General features: G+C 38.3%; 1 protein-coding gene across 4 annotated transcripts in view; it reads right to left on the bottom strand.

The window, feature by feature from the left end:
• Window positions 1–2,670: 2,670 nt before the first annotated feature.
• Zmat4 (zinc finger matrin-type 4) overlaps window positions 2,671–22,532 on the bottom strand; it is a 410,406-nt gene continuing 390,544 nt past the window's right edge. For all 4 annotated transcript variants that reach the window (XM_070016111.1, XM_070016110.1, XM_070016113.1 and 1 more), the window contains one exon: window positions 2,671–6,251. In XM_070016111.1, the coding sequence (XP_069872212.1) occupies window positions 6,236–6,251 (16 nt within the window). In that variant the 3' untranslated portion in view covers window positions 2,671–6,235. The remainder of the gene's footprint in view (window positions 6,252–22,532) is intronic.

Raw genomic sequence — 22,532 nt, 5'->3', positions numbered from 1 at the left:
AGCATCTTATCTAATGGCTTCCCTAGTCTAACATACTCATATAAAACTGGCATCTGATTCTTAAAATGTATAACTATGAGATTGTCCTAAGAATATCATTCCATTCTTAATAACATTTACAAAACCTGGCATAAAGAAAATACTACATATCTGAAGAACTTCTTATGTACTATTGATCTTGTCAAGCTCTTGACTACTTAGGAAGTTGAGTCCTAACTAAGTCAAAGTTCATCTACTTATATGAAGGCATTTTAATACTGTTGCCAGTTCCCTTATATGACTGATGTATTTCTGTTCACTAAGTACATAAGATTTTAGGATACAAAGTTAAAAGAAGATACTACACCAAGTAAGTGTCCTCTAAAGTGTCCTCATTACTGGCATAAGTAAACCTAACAATCCTGTCACTCTTACTTGTTATCTTAAAATAATGTTTGAAATGAACTACTGATTACCAAATTATCAAAGTGAGTATAAAATTATTGTCATGGCTACTTGAAATCACTTGTCATTGTATGTTTGATCCACTGAAACATTTGTAGTTAGGCCCACAGAAGATGACTGTTAGGAGTACTTGTCAGACTTAGCTTTTCAAACATAATGGGTTCTAGGTAAGTCCTGCTTAAGAATTATTTCTATTGATCTCCGGCCTAAAAGGGAATTAATAACACAGACAACTACTTGACCTGTCAGTTGTCCTCCTCCAATGTTGGATCAAACCGGCTGGGACATCTCATCCCAGCCAAGTGACCTTCCAGGACAAAACGTACCTTGACCATACAGAGATAATTAGAAAAGACTGCTCCAAATAAGAGATGTTATAAGCTTCTAAACGGAGTCATGTGTGCTTTCCCTTTCAAAAGCAACTAAATGTGAGAGGCTGAAAATAGTTCATGAACATGTCTACCTAATGCCCATGGCTGTCTACTTTCCAATTAGGCCGATAAAGCTGAAGTGCTGTCTTTTCAGGGCATGTCTTTGTGACATGCTCTCTTTTTCTAACATCTAATTTTTTCCTAATAAACCTTCCTATCACCTTTACTTACTGTTTCATCTTATCTGAATTCTTCTCTTGCCAGGCCCCAGGATCAAGGTCAACTTAGCTGCCCTAAGTTTTTAGTAACAGATTTGGTGAACTGACTATGAAGTTAGGGATTCAATATTGTTTTTCCTGACTTAGATCCATTGAAAGGTAATGGCACCCACCATTCTTAATGATTTATAGCCAGAATAGGACTGATGGGAGACAATATTTACTCGACATGGTAATTCTTTGAATATTACTAATAATAACTTTTACACTAATGTTACATTACCTAATTGATAGTTCATCCAACAAAGAACATAATTTTTGAGAAATACCCAAATTCACATTTAAAAATTGATCTTAAAGTATAAACTGTAGCCACTGATTTATCAACTGTGAAGAAACCTTAACTTGTTCATATTAGACATTCAGACACTTAATTATTTGAGCAGAAATTATTACAGTAGAAAATCCACAGAGGATTCTACAGAGTTCGAAGTACAGATGCAATGTGGGATTGCATTTTTGTAGACAGTGATATCACTGTTTTATTTAAACAGAAAAATATGGTTTACCTGCCAAGTGTAGTAAATTATGTTACCTTACCACTCTGAACTTGAGTGTTAGCTCTCACTGAACTTGTGGGCATGAGGAAATGTGAGCTTGAACTTGAATACCTCAAGTTGACTGAGAAGTCTGGTACATGGCAGTGGTAGTTGAACTATCTTAGAATCCATGGTTCCTGCTAACAGTAGATAGAATGGTGGTGGAATTAAAATTAGTTTTCTCTTCACACATAAAATTTTAAGATTATAGAATGTACCTTTTAAATATCAGAATTACCAACTAAGAAGAAGCAAATAAAACCACTACTCATAATAGTGATTAAGGAATAATGAATCATGTAGGGGGAAATAGCAGTGAAGTAGAGCTAATAGCAAAATTATTATTTTTTGGTCAGGATACCATAGAACCTCTAGATGATATTTCTGGAAACCTGTAAGATATTAATCCCATTTCTTCCTAGGCTATATCTTTAAAATCATAAAATAAACACTACTTTATAATTTTGCAGGATGACCCAGTCAAGGCAATGATACCTTTCAGGCATGGATACACATGCCTACTAGTGTGACTTTCCTTTATCTTTTATTCAACATGAGAAGGAAGTAAGGGTAACAGTATCATACAGAGATTTTAAAAAAAATCTTATTTTTCCATTAATCACTAACAACTTTGGACATTTCCACTCAGATAAAGTTGTTTCATATGCTCTTTAAAGCCAAAGTTTACTTCCCTTTTTAGCAAAGCCTTTTGCTCATGGTGCTTCTGTTTTACCAGGTTCTCTACTTGATAATCTCAGGTTTGATGTCCTCAATCCATGTGAAAACTGTCAGAATTTCTTTCATTTTGTGTAATGAGTTTATTTGTTTACTTTTCTGAGACAAGATCTATGTTGTTCTTGTCCTCAAGCTCTCGAACTTCTTTCCTTAGCTTCTCAAATGACAGTGTAACTGATGTGTACCAATGTATTAAAGTTAAAACCATATGTGTAAGCATGATCATGAGAATATATTATCCAGGCAGTTGAATGGCATACGAACCTTCAGCTAGAAAACAAATGAAAGCAGTCTTTACATAGATTTATATTTTAAGCATTTGTTATTTATTACCTAATCCACACAACAAACCTATGAGGTAGTTTAGCATGCCTTGAGTATGAGCAAATTAGGTAAGAAGCAGAAAAACAAAAACAAAAACAAAAAAAAACCAAAAACTTTGTCCCCACAATAAAATATCAATCAGATCTTTCTTATTGTCACAAACAAAAAGCAATCAATTCCTTTGATAACTTGATCAAATCAAGAATGCATATTTAGCTTTGATGGACAGTAGATAGTATAGTTATTTTTAATCACTTGGTGGTTTAGAAAGACTATTTTCTTTTTTAGGGCTTTAGTATTCTGTGTTTCCACTGATTTGTCAAAAATAAAGATAAGTTTTATAAGAAATGAGACTCCCCTTACTCTACCTTTACTACCACAGCTCATTTCCTTACAAGAGTATTCTCATTTTGTGTGTATCTCATATTTTGTCTTCTGGTATTTGTTCTAATAAACTTACCCCAACAAAATGGTATAAAAATTCTTCCAAAGTATGTTTCTATGTCACCTGAGAGGTATATGCAAGACAAATCCCAATAGTAGAGACATCTTTGATGACTTTCTATCAGCAGAAGGAGTCACCTGGTCTTGCTACTTAGCAGACTGCTTTATGGCCATGTTTATGAGTTCACTGGGCTGTGGAGACTGTATATAGGAAAGCTCATTAATTTGGGTTTTACTACCATGACATTTGTGGCCACTGAGACAGGTGCTAGTTTGAAGCTTATCTCTGCACTAAAGTGAAAGAACTTTTGGTAAAGCAAATTTGAATTTCACAACCAAGATTATAGAAGTGATTTGTTTCTTTAAGAAGACAGCCTACTGCTGGGTATGTATCTCAGTACAGCATCCAAGTCTTACATAAAAGGAAGAAGAAGAAGAAGAGGGGGAGGGTTAGTGGGAGGGGGAAGCGAAAGGAGGTGTAGGAGTTGGAAGTAAGGGGAAGGAGTGAGGGGTAGGAAGGAGAGGAAGAGGAAGGGAAAGGTAATGGGAGGGAGCGGAGCATCATAGGATGGAGAGGTGGGGGGGAGGAGGTAACAAAACTGCTTCACTTAACAAGTGCTCTTTTAATAAAAGTTCACTCTGAATCCATTATGCTTGTGTGCTGTGTTAGTTTTAAATCATTTCCCTCCTGATGGCAACAACACTTCAAAGGGACAGTAATAACTTCAAATACTGTGGGATAGCAAAAATACTTTAAATATCGATCATTGGGATAGTTTCTCTCTTTTAAATATATAAATTCTCCTAAGTTCTCTTGAATTGAGATTTTACAGAAAATTCCTTCAGTCCTCAGCTCTACCAGGGAAGCTCCAGCTCCGTGGGCTCCATAGGACAGGAATACAACAAGATCTGCATAGGTCCCTTCCTTCCCCAGCAGAATTAATCATTTGATAACACTTACCTTACCTCTTACTCCCCTCCACTCATAATACAACTGGAAAGTGAGGTATGACTTAATTAAGAACACAAAGCCATGCCAAAGCAAACCAAAACAGAATGAAAATCAGTTAGCTTCCCAAGTAGAAATGTTTCTATTCAAGACTTCCCAAAGTATAAACAGCATTTATGAATGCTTTCTGGAGTAAGCTGAGTATATGTTGTCCATATTACATTAGAATCCTAATTTCTCTTATCTGCATGGTAAAATTAAACAAAGAAATCTGAAAACAGTCCAACAAACAAAGCTCAGGGTATTCAATTTCACTTGGCAAGTTACCAAAGAGCAACTGTTATTTAGACGAGGAACTCTGAAAAAAATCTGATTATTATATCTGGAAGCTTATCTAAAGGGGTTTAGCTGAGCTTCTCTGTAAAGCAAAAGAAATCTATGTTCCTAGACTTTTATATATAAGGATTGTTTTTTCAAAAATATAAACATACAACACTTCAGGGCAAGAGCTCAGTTACTAAACACAAACAGTAATCAAGATTATATTTTTAACTCTGACAATGCTTATTTTACAGCAGAATTGACAAATAAAGCTTTATTTGACACATTAGAAGAAAAGCCATCACTGGAGGTGTGTAGCTCTGTTGTGTGCTTCTTTTCCAAACAGCAAAATAGATGCCTTCCCACCAAACCTTCCTTCCTTCCCGCAGGGTGCTCCAGGTGTTGTGGTGGCTTCTTTCTGCAGAAACAGGCAGTGCTGGTACCTCGTGAGTGCACCCTCCTGCAGGGAATGGTGCCAGATTCTACACGTGGGAAAACAGGCACCTTCATAACAACTCTGTGCATTTCTGTCATTTTGTTTATTGCTCACTGTATTGTAACAACCCCAGTTCTCTGTGAAAACAGTGGATGTTCAGAAACTCCTGACATTAGCGGATCAGCTGCCAGCAGTCAGAAGGTGCAAAGGGCAGTACCAGGCCTTCATAGTTGGTACATGGAGAGCATCTTGCATACAAGCTCCATGACCTTATTTGCAAGACACACTGTAAGATACCACCAACTCCAATCACCACAGAGAAGAATTAAACCTAGAGAAAACTTTCTGATGGCACTCAGAGATGATCCCATCAGAAAATAGCCAACAGTTCTCCAGGCTGTTCTACCCCAGGGGGGCGGGGGTATGTGCATTCTCAAGTCTGCATCTTGGCTCAGCAACAGGATTTAGTGAGAGCAGGAGAAACTGGGGACTTTACTTCCCCCAAGGCTGCAGTTTCTTCTGGATTTATTCACTTCTGTCCAATTTATTAGTGCTTCCTAATTAAAGCCCACAAATCAGGCCAATATCATGAGATGGAAGTATCCATCTCATTCTGAGGTTTATAATTCTTCTTTTGGATGCCTTTTGGAAAAACATTTTTACCAAAGTCAACTGCTAAGAAGACATTTTTACCTAAGAGGATCATCATGCAAGCAAACTAATTCTTTTCCTAAGCTATGATTTGGCAGCTTGCAAACAGACTTGCCATAACCTGGAGAAACTGTCGAATGTCAGAAGGAAAAGATGGCCCTTCCCTCCTGCTTCCTCCCTGATCTTGACCTCTCCTCACTTCCATGGCAAGCCCAGTTCTTGTGTTGAAGGTGAAGGACTGTTATGTGTCCATTGTATATCTTCCACAAATAGTGACTTGTTCAGTTTCTGAGCTAGTTGTCAGCAGCCATATCCAATGTGATGATAAAAGAGAGTTTATTTCTGAATAGAGGTGTTTTGCATCACAATCAGCAAGGATTTCCTGGAATAATTATACACTAGGAAAAATCTAGAGTAAATTGGAAATTAAAAAGTTTCCACTCTTTGTAAGTTTGAATAATGCTCCAAGTATTTGCTACAGATTATGATTTAGAACATGTGCTAAATATGTTGTCAGTAAAGAACTTTTAAAAATCTATCCAAATATGATAATTTGCCACAAAATTAAAATAAAGAAAGAAATCTTGTTCACTTTTGGAAATCAAGATTAGTCGTGTGTGAATCGGTGAATCCTTGTAGTAAATATTCATTGTTCAAGAAAGGATCTTCCCCTGGTGGCTGATGAACAAGTCTCCACAGCAGAGAAACACTGGCCTCTTCTAAACTCTTGATTGGTGTCTTTACTACTTATTCTTCAGGCTAGAAGACAAAAAGGGACACAATTTTACCTTCCTTCATAATTATGCATTCCATCAACCTTTGCTCTCTCCCTACCTCCCCAATGCACATCAATTCAACCATCAAATTTAAATAGAGCTGGATTTATATGGTGAATTTATATGTGTGTATAATAATTCAATTACCAGTGCCCTCTGTATGTATGCAGAAAAGAATTTATATCTGTACACTGTCAATTCAGACACTAAATCCATTTCAAATGTTCTTAAGATACAAACAATAATTTCATTTCTACTTATGTTGTATTGCATTGGGTATCACGCTGTGACAGACCCCCTTCCTGTGCTCAGGGAACAACTCTATAGCACTTTACATTTCAAATTGACATTTGTATTCATTTGGTATTCTTTCAGAATTTTCCTTGTTAGAAAATCTTCCTCAAAAAATACTGATCAAGGGGCTGGGAAAGTGGCTCAGTGGTAGAGCACTTGCCTTGCATGCCTGAGGCCCTGGGTTCAATTCCTCAGCACCATATAAGCATAAAGAAAAAAAGCCGGAAGTGGCGCTGTGGCTCAAGTGATAGAGCGCTAGCCTTGAGCTGAAGAGCTGAGGGACAGCGCCCAGGCCCAGAGTTCAGGCCCCACGACCGGACCTGCCCCCCACCCCCAGAAAAAAAATACTGATCAAGTAGACTCTCATCTGCAATTAACCAGCAAAAAAATCTAGAAATGGAGGTATGGCTCAAGTGACAGAATATCAGCCTTGAACAAAAAAAGTCAAGAAAGAGGGAGAGTTCAGTTCCCAGTACAAAAAAAATATTGACCATTAAACTGATGACCAATTAGCAAAGAATCCTCTCTTCCTCCTTCCCTCTTTTCCTCCTTCCCCCTCTCCTTTTAGAGCTGGTGCCACACCATCTGAACCACACCTCTGCTTCTGGCTTTGTCCTGGTTAATTTCATTGAGTATCTCTGGAACTCAGAACTCTCTGTAACTCTGATCCTCAGATCTCAACCTCCTGAGTAGCTACGATTATAGGCATGAGTCGTCTTTAAGTAGTTGTACAAAGGAGTTCCATTCAACAAAAGTTTAGGAATACAGTGTATCTTCATCAGTGTCACTTTTTCATCATTCTCTCCATCTCTTAATTTTCTTAATTTTTTAGGATATGCATTGAATTTTATGCCTGCATTCTGCCCTCTGCCCTTCCGCTCTTATTTCATCTCCCGTATCCCCTTGGTCCTCACGTATTATTTTGTTGGAGTGTGAGTTAGCCTTTCTAAGAATTACACAATTCATGCTCTCCCTGAATCATAAGAAAATGTGATGATTTTGATATGCTTGGACTGGAGACCCCTCGAAGACCACCAGAGACCAAGATCAATGTCACCAGCAAAAGAGTCTTTTATTGCAAGCTCCAGCTTGGTCCTCCGCGCACCAGGTAACTGGTGACGGCTAAGAGACCCGGAGCCCCAGGGTTACAGCACTTTTTATACACTTTTTAGGGAGGGCAGGGACTTTGCATACATCATAGCATCTTGTAACATATCACTACACATTGAGGGAAAGTCATAAAACAATTCTATGGTATAATAGGTGGGCTACAAAGCGGAAAAGGACTAGAAACAGGTTGTTAGTTAGATCAAGGGGCTGACATACTTTAAACTGGTTGGCTTGCACCACAGGGGAGTCCCAAGGAGAAACCCTACTAAACTGCAGGGTTCCTTTCTTAAACAAACACCACCAGTGGCCTGCCAGCTGGGTCACCACGCCCTCCAGCAACCTGCCTGCCAGCGGTTTATGTTCCCAGTCGCCTGGGAATTGCTTCTTCTGTTCATTCCTAGGTTGGGCTCATGGTCAGCTGCATAACTCATACCTCAGAAGATGATTGCTAGCTCAGGCCTCAGGCTCCTCAATTTATTGCTATCTACTATAAGTCAGGAAATTTATATTGTGCCATCACTTAATCCCCATAGCCACACTTAATGTGGGAGCCATTGTCCCCAACTTAAAGGTGAGAACACTGAGCTTTAAATTTGCAAAATTAATTAACGAATGGCACGTATCATACAGCTGGTAAGAGGTAGATGAATGATGAAAAACTCAAAAGCAGAAGAGCACGTTCACCTACATGCAGCAGGGGTTTTTCCAACAATCCCTGGGCTCTTGTGGCAATGATGATGAATTTTGGGGAGGAGGTGGGGCAAATATGCTGGAGGAAGTTAGAATCCTCTGAGATATTTTTGCCCTTTGTCACCAAAATCCAAATATCTTAAGACATCTGGATGAATGAAACTTGAATCTCCAAAAGGGAATTCTATTATCCATCTAGACACACACAGCATAGCTTGAAACCTCATTTTCAGGAAAAGTGCTGTCACTAAATATTCCTGAGATCAGAATATAAATTTGAATTCTGTAGGGATAATGCAGACCAAAAGAAAATACTACTATATTAATTTAAAAAAGAGCTTTTAAATTTTGCCTTGGGAATGACCTGGGAACCACACTTACTATTTCATAGAATGTAAGTTTTAAAAAAAGTCCTGTTTTAGAATCTCATATTGGGTTTCTTCACTATTCGGTCATGACCTAAGGAAATTGAATAGTCATTGTCATCTTCATAAATTAATGTGACATAAAGGTTGGAAGTTCACACAGAGCAAACAACTATGATTCCATTTCATGAACTGCAAAGCCAAACACTTTTCACATGAAAATGAGTTGAGAACACAACATCTATGTATGGCCAGGCAGAGTGGGACAATATTGTATTAAGATTAAATCACATGAGAAGGGATTTTTGTTTTGTTTTAACATAGTAAAAGTGATATAATAAGAACTTAGACCCTCAATGAAAAACATAACATTGGATTCTTTTTCATCGCTAAATATTCATATCGTTTCAGAATACACAGAAGTTATTCACCCCTTTCTGTTATCATGATTGGAATGGCTCCTTTATATTTTAGCCTGTATCACATTTGATACAAAAAAACATGGGTAATTTTACTGCTATTCATAAATATGCAGTCATCCAATCCAAGAAGAACATTCTTTTCCATCTGAGCATTAAGCTGCATAATTTATATATTTTCAGAATTTGCTCTAAATAGAAAACTGAAAATGACAAAGAAAAAAGAGGCCATTGCATTGTTTCTATTTGTGGTGAGGGAAAGTCTTTGTTCTCAGTTTTAAATTTGATTCTATTGAGAGGAGTTTATTGTATCCTATGCATTCCTATCCCATTTTCACCTAATTTTCAATATATAATACCATAGCTATGTTGACCACCTGGTCTCTATTTCATATCGGTTATCATTTATAAAACATTATTACTAGATGTTAATAGGAAATTCTCTTGGGATCCTCATTTGGAATGAATATCTACACCTGCGCTCAGGAGGGCAAAGTTGTGAATGCTAACCTCCACTGGAGTTCTGGCCATGCAGAGATGATGATGGCCTTCAGATTAGAATCATACCTGCTGTAATAGTTAAGTACAAAAATCTCCTGCTCTTGCCACTATATCTCCCTTTGTCATCCAGAAAAGAGGATGTGTTCCAGTCTGGATAACATACAGAAACCGGAATATACACTAGGAAGCACCACTAAAACCATTCCACCTTTGAATAGGACCAGAAATGTGAGCCATCCTCAAGATGGGTAGGTAGATAAAGCATATATTAAAAGGCATGGCTAGGTAAATCAGTAAATTTTTTCCACACTAAATTTAAGTTTCAACAAGTCAGTTATAAAAGAAAGCAGACAATTCTCAGCCATTATAAACTCAAGCTTCTAGTAGCCAGAGAGCACGTTAACTGGATCTGAAAGACTGCCTACATGGACCACAGCTCATTAGAACTAATATGGGCCAATTTTATTAGATTGAGATGAGTCATGTTTCAGGCCTTTCCACAACCACATGCAAGCCAGTCTTGACTTTAAACTTGTTAATCTTAGCTTGAAAAGTGAATGACACCCAATACTTGATTTGGTTACAATGGTACAATGATAAACCAAATTAAATTATATTTACAAAACTGAATGTCTCCCAATCTCCATTCTTTTTTTCCTCTGTATCCCCTAAAGACAAAAAGTCAGATTTTTTTTCTAGTCTATTTTTTCTTAACCTATGACTAATGAATCACACATCTGTTTGTCTCCTAGTTCATATCAAAGGATTCTCTTTTCTATGTGATCTCTGTCCCATGCCCAGGGCCTTGATATTGCACTGAGGTTTTGCCTTTGCAAGCATCTCTGTGTATATCACACTGGTGTTCCAGTGCTTCCCTGGGCACCCATCATATCCGTGAAAAGAGGAAAAGAAATGTCTGCAGGTAGCACACTAAGGTTGCTGATGACATGATGTTTCTTTTCCAGGACCAATTTTCTGTCAGTGATCCCTTCAGTATTCTCCATCACCTCCACGATTCTGGAGAACTTTATCAGATTCCTGAACTTGCCATGTGCTGCTTCAGTTCACACAGGCTGTTCTTTCTCCCCCAGAAACTCACTTTGGTCCTTTCACTTTCCTGTTCCTTCTCATTTCTCAGTGCAAATATGCTTCCTCTAGCTTTCATGTCCTAAATTTGCCCTGACACACAGCAAAATGGGAATGGAGAGCCAAATCTTAAGAAAATAACCAAGTTATAGGAGGCGTTAGTAAACAGCTTAAGACAGAGGTCTCATTATGTTATTTCTGAGAAGGCTGACTGCCCAACAAGTCAAAGTGGTTGTAGAGCAAAGGGGAGCAGATAAAATGTGGGAGGAGAAAGCTAGAGAGAGGGGGGGTGGGGAGGTGGTATTCTGTCTTTGAATGACACTCAAATCTTTTTATACATTTTTTATTGTAAAAATACTGTACAGAGGGGTTACAGTTACATGAGCAAGGTAGTGAGTACATTTCCTATCAAACATTGTTACCTCCTCCTTTGTTTTTCCCCTACCATCCCTTCCCTCCCACCTCCACAACTACACCCCCCCACCACTAGCCTAGATTGTAAAGTTCGTTTTTCAACATCGTGTCTTGTGCATCTCATTGTTACAATGGGTCAACCTGTACCCCTATTTAAGCATTTTGTTTTTTCCCTTCCCCTCACACGAACTCAAATCTTAACTACAATGGTCTAAACCACAAAATACTTGCAAAATGTTCACTTTAAATGGAGTTCTGTATAGTATGCTTGATACAGGGAGTGTGTGTCACAGAGAAGCATTCAAATGTATGTAGGAGAAAGATGTGGAAAGAGCACAGACACTAGGATGCTGAAGCAAACTCACTGGATGCTATCCCAGGCAGTCTGATGCCAATTTGAGATGGGAAAAGGTGGGATGAGGTTCAGCTGATATATCTGACATCCAATTCATCTAACAAGATGAATGAATCCTTGTTGGAAAAACCAGTTCCATAGAGTTATAATCCATAAGATAGGGAAATAATTTAAGAAATTCTGGATAATTCAGAGAAAATACTGGCATTATGAATAGGAATTATGAAAAATCAAAATACAAAACATTTGAAATGAATGCAGTCTGTTATTTCCTAATACACATAGACTAGCAAAATTGATCGAGACAATTTGCAACTAAGTAATCAAAACACCTAAGAAAACCATCTTTCCTCTGGTTATATGGAATTTGCATTTTTCATATGTACATGAATACTCCCAATGTGCTTCATAGCAGTTTATTCGCTTAAGAAGGCAAATATTCTCTTTATAATTATGCTCATACAATTCATTTTCTCTACACAAAATTTTCATAAATCTCAAAATAATGAAATGGTAAAGCCAGAAAGGATCCCCCAGGACCATCTAAGAGAGTCCACCCTCATTTTACAGATGAAAAAGGTTGAGGGAGCTCCTAACACACACCTACATCCTGAGCCCTCCACCCTCACTTGCAGGTCCTGTTCTGTGATGCCTTCTCTTTGGTTCTAGCCAAGCAGGCAATGCAAACAAACAATAAGACTGCAAAGAAATAGGCTTTGAGGCTTCATTGGGACCCAGAAGTCTCCTTTTCCATCCACTTAGATACCTGGGAGCTGGTTAAGTTCAACATATTTCTTAGGCATAGCTATGGCATTTTTCCCCAAAACCTTCTAGACGTCCCTCTCCCCCACACCTTCTTCCTACTTGGATGTGTGTTGTAAGTACTTTCTTTGTCTCTGTGATGGTGTGATCATATCTTAATGCCACCTTTTGTTTACTGTCAGCTTCATCAAAGAAGCCTGGGGACTCTAGCTCCCTAATTCTATATTCTTTTTTCTTGTTATAAAACATGACACCGAAACGATACATAAACTTGCCTAAACAAACACAAGAAGAAAACCAGAAAAGGAATCCAACTGCCACATTGCGAAGCAGCCTGACATCCATAACCTCACATCAACTATCATGTCCTGGGCAAGTTCGTGTCCTGGGCAAGTCCATTTCTAGCCTGCATTTTCAGATAAGAAAAACAATTAAATATTCAGAGAATCTCTTACAACTCTTAGTATCCATTGTAACGGCTTTTATATATGCAAAGGGCTTCTCATTGACAAAAAACTTATATTAAACACATCAGTTGTTATTAATGGATGTTCATGAGCTGTGTTATTAATTTGTTTGTCCTCATTCATTAATCTGTAAAACAAAGACATCAATAATATGTTCCTCAAAGGGATGTGTTAAGGATGAAATCCAGGGGAGCACTAAAAATCTGGAGCAGCTTGTGTCCTTACCCTCAGTCAGTTGAGAGAAGTTTCTGAGGTAGCATTGTTTGGCCTTTACTCCAGGCTCATGGGGTGATTGTCTTTAGTGCATGAAATGTCTTAAATCATAGAAGTACTTTGATATTCATGGATGATCTTAATAGTTTATACTAATAGAATGGCTATTCTAAGGTGCTAGGGAATGTTTAGGGATGGAGATTTGCCAGTCTAGAAAGATGGAACATATAGCTAGAAAGTTGATGTCAAAGTATTTCAGCTGAAGCTTCGGAGGGAAGAGAGGGGTAGGAGTGGGATCCAGTCACACGGCTAATGATTCACTCAATTATAAAAATCTGAACACCAAAGCACACTTAGAATTTCATGGCTGATGAACACATCAGTGTTCTGAAAGGTTATTAGGTCCTGGTTTTATAAGGACAAGAAAGAGAACTGGGACTTTCTCAGACTTGTCCTATATACCTAATTGGCTGCTCCTGATTGGTATTTATAACAGCATGATAATAAAACTGTAATAAAGAGTCTAGCTTTATCCTCAATTTTGTGAATTATTAAATTTGTGGCAACAGTGGAAACCCAAGCTTAATAACTAGTCAGAAATCCACATGATTTTTTCCAAGTCTTTCCATTTCCTTATGAATGGGGCAATGTTATTCTTTCTGATGGAAGCATAGTATTCTCTGTTTATATACCACATTTTCTTCATCCATTAATCTACTGAGAGGTATCTGGGTTAGCTCCATATTTTGGCTATGGAAATTAATGCTACAATGAACATGGTTGTGCTGGAAAAAATCATATTAAGTAAAGTAAGCAAAACCCAAAGAAACATTGAGTTCACGGTTTCCCTCAGTTGTAATAATTAGCATATATCTGGGATAGTCCTAGAAGAGGATCACAATAGCTCAATAGCCATGTACATATGACCATGTAAAATGATGCTAAGTGAAATAAAGTCCAAGATGTGGAAACAAGATATTTTTCTTTGTTGTTGTTTTTAATGTATTATATGAAGTTATTTCTTTTTCCTTCTATTTTTTTTCTTTTCCTGTGGTTTATCCCCTGTATTTGATTGTGGTACCCTGCATATGGTATATACATTTATCTGAATTAGGGAAGGGAAGCAGAACAACAAAATGGTGAGAAAAAGGACAAAAGATGGAACCTATGCAACAGTGATACTCACAAGACAATATGTTGGAAATGAACTTTACAACTGGGGGGGTGTTAGGGGGAGGGACACTATGAGAAAAATGAGGTAGAGGGTAACAATGTTTGACAAGAATATGTTTGTAACTGTAACCTCTCTGTATATTACCTTGACAATAAAATTAAATTAAAATAAAAAAGAAATACACATGAATTTATAGCTAGTCAGAAACACCCAGAATTTGTGCCGATATGAGGATGGCCTTGCTGAAGGCTGCCTTGCACTTGTGAAATCTACCCAAACACTGTATAATGTCAGAAATCTGTTGTGCAATTTTAATAGCAGAGCTTCTTAGTTCTGTCTATATGCTAGGCCAGGAGTTTATCAGCAGCAGAGCATATGGCAATGACACTTCAGGATTTCATAGAGGGAAAATTTTGCCATCAAATGACTCATCTCAAATCCCACTTCTGGCATATACTTCTTCAATGGTTTCTGCCTCAGTTTCCTGATCCATAAAATGGGTATGAGATAATAATGCAAAGACTTCTAAGCCTTCTATGAAGACTAAACCTTACTATAGGACAGTATCATGTACCTGACACATAGAGAAAACAAACTAATATTCTTTCTTATTATCATTATTATTTTTATTTCCTTTCTCCACAGGTCTGGTTTAGGTTAAGTCAGTTAATGAGTCTGATATAACTGGCAGGCACACAGATGGGGTCTTTAATCAGATATACTTTCTAGAAACAAATGGAGGCTCTGGTTTTACCTATTCCAAGAAATGTGATGGGTCCTATATGTCAATGGATAAACATGGAGGGGTAATATTTGTTGACTATCCAGTGCTATCTGCCTCCCGCCAAAAAAGGCAGTAATGGTCTAAGGTACACTGTCCACTATGATACTCCAGTACCCACATATTTCTATTTAATTACAATATAATTTAAAATTCAATTCCTAATATTTTAAGTGCTAGGAGCCACATGTGCCTTGTGGCACTGCCTTATGTTAAATAGATAACAAAACATTTCCATCATCAGAAAGCATTCCTTTGAACAGTGCTGGTCTGTCTGGAGCAATCAAAAGTTATCATAAGCATATGTGCATTAAAATGTAAATCATTGTTGTTTCCGTTTCAAATTCTATAGGCCTATAAAAGCTGTTAATTTCTTCCACATCAAAAACAAAAAAAATTAATAGGTGATTTATATAGAGAGATGAACCTTTGTCTTCCTAATCTCTCCCATCTCTCGAACACTGTAGGGTCTTCAGCCTATACCTGGGTCTATGGGGTTGAGATGTACTCTATTGCTTGGGCTGGTAATAACACAGTAATTCAGTTTTTTGTTTTTGTTTGTGGGTTGTGGGGCTTGAACTCTGGATCTGGGCACTATCCCTGAGCTCTTCAGCTCAAGGCAAGCACTCTTCCACTTGAGCCACAGCGCCACTTCTGGTTTTCTGGTGGTTTATTGGAGGTAAGAGTCTCATGGACTTTCCTGCCAGGATGGCTTTGAGTAGCTAGGATAACTGGTGTGAGCCACCGGTGCCCGGGCAGTAATTCAGTTTTTATAATTCATGGTTTGGCAGTGATCACATTATTAAGGCCACTCAATTTTACATAAATATACCGAACTTAGAAAAAGCACTAAGGTAGGGGGTCTATGGCTATATAGCAATTGTTACTTCACCTCTTTGAGTTTCAGTCTCCTTATCAATTGAATGAATAAATGGGCTGGCTTATTGGCTCAGTCTCCTTTTCCTCCAGCATGCTAAAATCTCGTGGCCTGCACAGGGCACAACAGCAGAGACTCAACCCTGTCTGTCATTTCATTCTAAGTTCAGCAGGTTTCTTTGAGTCCCATCTAAATGATCACAAACTCCCAAGTGACAAATCAAAAGACAGAATTTGATACCAACTTTCTTTTCTTAATCTCAGATTTCTTGTGTTATGCAGTATCAACTATAAAGTGTTCATATCCACTACTAAAAGCTGTCAGCTCTATCTTAAAAATGTGACAATGGGCCAGCCAAAGAAGAGACTCCATAGTGCCCATATGTGATCAGTGTCTCTGAGTAGCCATGGTCTTCTGTAACATTCAAGGCTTCCTTGTCTAGATCAACTCCACCCAAAATACCAACCAAAATACACTCCAACCAAAATATACTCAGAGGATTGCAAAGTAGTAGTAGTACACAAATTCAGTGATGTTTCCATATCACTCAGTCAGAGATAGGAGTCATTGAAGTAAAAAGTCCACCATGATCTCCCACTCAAAACCATTTACTCTCAAGTGTTCCAGGAAGACAGCTGAGATACGGGAGTATACTGCTGTAGAGTGCTATTCAATTCCCTCAAAAACCCTGTAACTGACAGCAAATTCCTTCAATTCATTTCCCTAATCTCTAAATCAAGGCTAAGACATTTACATAAGGCATTTGTTTGACATAAATGAATCAGTGAGAGTCCTTTGTAAATGGTGAAATAAGTGATGGATAAAGCTATGCAGAAGTCATTACTATTATAACTTTACAGTGTAAGCATGTAGAAATGTAACAATGAAATCCCCTCCCCCATAAAACTAATACAAATTAATAAAAATAGATAACTGCATAAATAAGTGGAAAAAAGAATTATTACTTTATATTACCCTAACTTCTGCTTCATACATTTTAATTAAGATAATGTAGTAGAGACATTCAACTAAACATTATTCAACTAAACATTCAACTAAAACGTTATTAATGATTTGCTCACATGATGAATCTATATTACCATGGGCTCGAAAATATCCAAATCTAATATACTTGAACTATGGGAAACATGACTTTTCCCAAGCTGGGGCTTCTGACAACTTGGCCCATATGAAGCAGGTGAGGAAGTAAGAGAAAAGAAATCATGGAGGGTGGACAGGAAGAGTTATGTGAAATATTTTTCTACCTCACAACTCAACTTTGATTAACACTAATGACTCTGGTAATCTAGGTGAAGAGACTTTCTTAAAGAAACTGTGAGTAAAACATTTTTTAGTACAGCACATAAATAAAAATTCACAGAAATCCCACCAAGTAGTTGAGAAAAATGACATCAGCACAAACACTGCTGTCTTGGACTGAAAAGAACAGACAAGGTATAAAATGAAGAATCCAGTAGAACCCAGAAACCTTCTCAGCAGGAAGCAAGTCAGGCACACTGCAGAATATAAACATACTCTTTTGCAAAAGGGAGAATAAGTCTGAAATGATTTCTAAAGTTTCTGCCTCTGAAATCAATATCTTAGCATCATCCCCTCCATGAATGTGGAGTGTAGCTGGATCTGATGACTTGCTCCTAACATGTAGAATACAAACAACAGTACTGCTTCCAAGATGAGGGGATAAAAGATAGTGAGTTCATGTGCTTCAAAAACCTTCTATTTTATTTGTTCTGATTGCCAATTGTTGTTGTAGGTCATATTTCATTCCCTCAGGGCCTAGCCAGCCCAAGATCTGAGGGTCTCATTCCAACAACCCACAGGAAACAAATCCTGCCAGCAACCATTATTAATTCATCCCTCCTGTAGCCCTAAAATGGCAAGCGCATTGGCTGAAACCTTAGGAGAAACTCAAAGTCTGAGAATCCACTTACGCCATACCCAGATTCTTGACTCACTAGGACTATGAGGCAACAAATGTTTCAAGTTGATAAGTTTTGGAGATAATTTATTAAGCAACAATAGGCTACAAATAATGGAACAGGTTGAATTAGAAATTCATGTGTTGAGGTCCTTCCTTCCAATATTTCAGACCGTGGCCTTCTTTAAATACAGAATCATGGCATATATAATATATAATCATGGCACATATATATATATATATATATATCGCACATATAATATATAATCATGGCACATAGATCAACCTACATCAGGTTTGGATGCTACCCCAGTGACACTGGTGGCCTTACACAAAGGAGAAATTGGTACAATAATCTCTGTATGTGTATAGGGAAAATACCATGTGAAGACTGGAGTTGTGTGCCATGAACCAAAGACACACCAGAAGCTGGAGAAGGTTGGAGAGAGGTCCTTTCCTTCTCCAGCTCCATTAAAAAGACACAGCCTTACTGATACCAAGGATGGTGGCTTTCTAGCCTCCAACCCTCATGAAAAAAATTCTATTGTAGCACACTGAGAGGCAGATGGAGTGTGGGCAGGAAAGACAAAGGCAAGAGGACCTGAGATGCTGGCTTCTTTCCACTAAAGCCAGCCAAAAAGTCTTTGTGTCTGTCCCTCATCAAGTCTCATTTCTCTGGATTATTCCAAATAATGAAAATTGTCACAATTCACCTGGCAGGTACTGCCTGGGACCATGACCAACTTTACATACCTTAGAGAAAAGGAGAAAGAGCAGCTGCAGGAAAACGAAACAAAGCAAAAGTCCAAGGCACAGGAAAAGCAAAATCCAATTCAAGGAAATCCTCATGGACCTTCCTTGCAGTATAGATTTGTCTATAGAGAAAAACTGATTCTAACTAGTGTACACTCATTGACAAGTACTAACTGACCTATTTTAAAGAAATCACAGTGAATCACTTTAACAAGAAATCATCTTCTTGTGCACCTCTTATATAAATTTGGGCTCTCTAAGAAGCTCACGAGGCTCAGCTTTGAATGTCACCCAGTGGGAGTCTGGGTGTTAGTGCCGCTCAGTTCTCCACCTCTAAATATTTCACTTTCAGCCAACAGACAAAAAAGAAATTGATCACGAGCAATTCAGGTCTGAAAAGCAGACACTCCGAATTAAAATTCATGCTGAGTTCTCTCATCCAATGCTGGTGAGTCCTGGTTGGGAAAAAAAAATCTTGGTTTTTATTGTTGTTTCTTTGTTAATACTCAAGAAGGAAGACTGAAGAAATGAATTACTTTCAGTGGTGCTGGGACAAAAGTATGATTCCTAAGACAGCATAATTACCAGTTTCCAGCTATTGCCTTCCACCAGGTGAAGTGACAGGCCCAGAGAAGGGTTTTCCAAGCTGTGTATATGCTTCGAATTCCAGGAAGCTGCCTGCTCCTCACCAATTACAACAGTAATGTAAGTTATCCGAGCACACAGAACTGTGCTAAGATGAAGCTCCATGCTGCTCCTCTGATCATCTGACCCTGCCACCTGCAGCTGCTCCATTAGAGGATAGTATTTAAAAGCATTTAACATGCACACAACTAGCTAAGGGTGGGAAGATATGGAAATGTAATCATGAAAAGGAGTGACATTTCTCAAGGTGCATCACTTACAATATTTTGATTAATTCCCATTTCTGAACGGTAAAGCAGATTATGTTAATAAACAGCAGACTCCAATTAGACATCTGCTTGTGTCATCTAAATGAACACCTTGGCTGGCTCATGCATGCCACCAGTTTATTCTCATTGGTGTGGGTGCTGGGAAGGTCTGAAACAATCCCATGAACCACAGGGGCCAGTACACACACACTTGATTTTTTTCTACAGTTACTTTCCTTTCTTGGCTTCTCCCACAAGTCTCTCACAGTCTGACTCCTGACCTAAAATTTAGTCTAGAAAGCAGTAACTCCCAGCAAGGAAATCTCCTGCTGATCACAGGAAAGCATTTAATAGGCTATCTGGAGCCCAGAGAAATCAAAGCCTGGGCTAGAATTAAAGTCTTATCGTTTAGTAACCATGGCATCTGGGAAAAGTGTATATTCCTTTTTAGCCCTGTCCTGTCAGAGGGGAGTAGCAGTGTTATATTTGTCCCACATACATATTTAGGGACAAACACTATGGTGATGTGCTGGCGACATAGCAGGAGTTCAAAACAGCAGATACCCTCAGCTTAGCTTAGCATGGAGATAGATGGAAATAGACAGCATCATATCTGTAAAGGTGATAAGGATTAGTGAAAAAAAAGTAAAGTAGGAGATAGGTGGTCAGGAAAGGCCTTGGGGGGCAGGCCTAAACATACTGTTTTTAGGGATGGAGTGGGCAGAAGGATCAGTTAGTGCAAAGGCACTGAGGCAAGATCTTGCTACCCCAAGATAAGGATACAAGAGGTTTTTCTTTGTTGTTGTTTTTAAAGTGCTATGTGATTTTCTTTTGTTTCTTTTGTATGTTCTTACCCCTATGGTATATCCCCCTATTACCACTCTATTTGATTTTGGTACCCTGCATCTTGTATATACATTTATCTAATTTGGAGAGAGGAAGAGGAATAATGCTGAAACAAGGACACAGAATAACCCATGGCAGCAATGAAACAAACAAGACACTATGTTGGAAATGAACTTTACAATCTCGGGGACAGTGAGGGGAAGGGGGAGTAGAGGAGATGAGAATAGGAAGGGATAGTAGAAGAAAAACAAAGGAGGGGCTAACAATGCTCAACAAGAAATACATTCATTACCTTACTCATGTAACTGTAACCTCTCTGTACAGCATCTTTACAATAAAATAAAATCAAAAAGAAAAAAGAAAAGAAGGTCCTTTAAAAGAAAATAAAGCAATGTTGCTGGAGCCAAGGGAAAGAAGAGGGAAAAGAGATGCATGGAGGTTGGTATCTAGGTATCTATGGCTACATTGGCCACAGTAAAGACTTATGTCTTCGTGTAGAAGAAAATGGAAGAAAAGCTATTGGTTCGTTAGGAACCAAAGGGTGGCCTGATCCTTAGGAATTTAATGAGAGAAGAAGAAGATGAGGAGGAGAAGGAGGACTGAAATTTTCTTATCTCATCCTCTTGAGTATCTAGGAGTACACATAGGAGACACTGGCAGCTAGATGATTGAAAATGTTTATACTGCCTGAGTTAAACATATCGGAAATTAAGTTGACAACAAAGCATATTATTTTATGAGAACCTGATGATTCTGTTAGTGACTTTTGTATGTTCAGTTCAAAGTCACCAAATGCTTCCTCACCCACTATTAGTCTAGAGAAAAGAGTGCTCTTGACTGGAGTATACAGCTAACTCAGCACACATTTACAGAGTACAAGAGAAATATCTCTGGAAAGACACAGAGAAAGTCCAGACTGGGAGAGATGGTGGGTTGTTTTGAATCTCACGACTTCTCATCATTATATCAAATGTACAACTGGGTTTTCTTTTTTTTCTGGTTTCTACTGAGTAGACAAAGATTAAATGGTACAGAAATACCAGAAAAGCAAGTGCATACCTTGCCTCCTTTACAAGATCTCAGGGTGTTGGTTGTAGCTGAAGAGTAATTAAGGTGACTAAAGAGGGAGACAGGCCACATATTTCAAGTTTGTATATCCAGCTTTGAGTTGTCTCTGTAAGGCTAGGTAAAGCTAAAACTAAAGCTAAAAATTTCAGTTTCCAAAGCTAATACCTTACTGAGTTTCTTCATTTCCAGTGTCAGTGCTGTCATTCAGAAAATGCTACCCTAACTCATCTCTGGTTTCCTATTATGCCATTGAATCCATCCATTGACCCACTCAGAGAGACAAACACTGAGGAGAGCTTTTCAATTTCGCCTCAATACTGCAATTCCTTAGATTTACTTGTTGGACTGGGATTTGGTCGCTGAACGCCTCTCTGCTACTACTATCTCTTAGTAGTCTTCTTTTGAATCTCATCCCCCGCCCCCAACAAAAATGTACCTTAGCTTCTAGCCATAATGGGCTAAGTGCATACTTTATTGGCTCACCCTTCAGTCTGGAGTACTGGCTTGCTAAGAATATGGGGGCTCTGGGAATGTGCCTCACAGACCTGCCCTTCTGAGGACCATGGTCTCAGCACCCCCATGCTGAGCTCTGCTGCTTCTGGTGGGCTGTTTCCACAACATGACTGAATGGGATGGGGATGCTAAGGTTGGCCTTTCCGGGAAGATAGGCAGTCCTCTGAAGAGATTGTCTCCATGGTCCCACAGCCCTACACAGCACTCGAGAATTCCATCCAAATGTTTCCCCTCTTCAATCAAGGTTAGATTTGTGGTCTCCAGTTTCCAGGAGATCCTTATGCATTTTTCTTCACAGAGTCTTTCCTAATAAAATTTTTGTATGTTTAATCCTCTCTAAGAATCTGCTTCCCAGAAAAGCCAATCATAGGTAAACACAGAGGCCATGTGTAAGAGCTCATGTTTTAGGTGGCATACTATCCCTTGTGCCTTATGCTTTCGGCATACAACATTATACTACATGTATTAAGAGTATATTATATATGTTCAAGCCATTTAATAATATTGCTGGTATTAGAGATAAATTTTCACATTTCTGCATCTTGCATAAAATGCCATCATGTCTCCCAATTACTGCATTTGTTCACTGTTTTTTTTTATAGTAATGGTATCTTATACAAAATCTCTGCATTCATACAACGAAGCAGTGATTGGCTCACAAGCAATAATGGTTCACCTGCAACTAGAAAAATAAGTAGACTATAAATATAAATAAATATATACTGAATGAGTGAATGTTTTCCA

This window comes from Dipodomys merriami, unplaced genomic scaffold, assembly GCF_024711535.1.
Source record: "Dipodomys merriami isolate MVZ:Mamm:240054 unplaced genomic scaffold, mDipMer1.0.p SCAF_12, whole genome shotgun sequence".
Taxonomy (NCBI): Eukaryota; Metazoa; Chordata; class Mammalia; order Rodentia; family Heteromyidae; genus Dipodomys; species Dipodomys merriami.
The sequence above is the reverse complement of the archived record's forward strand: the minus strand, read 5'-3'. Positions and strand labels throughout refer to the sequence as shown.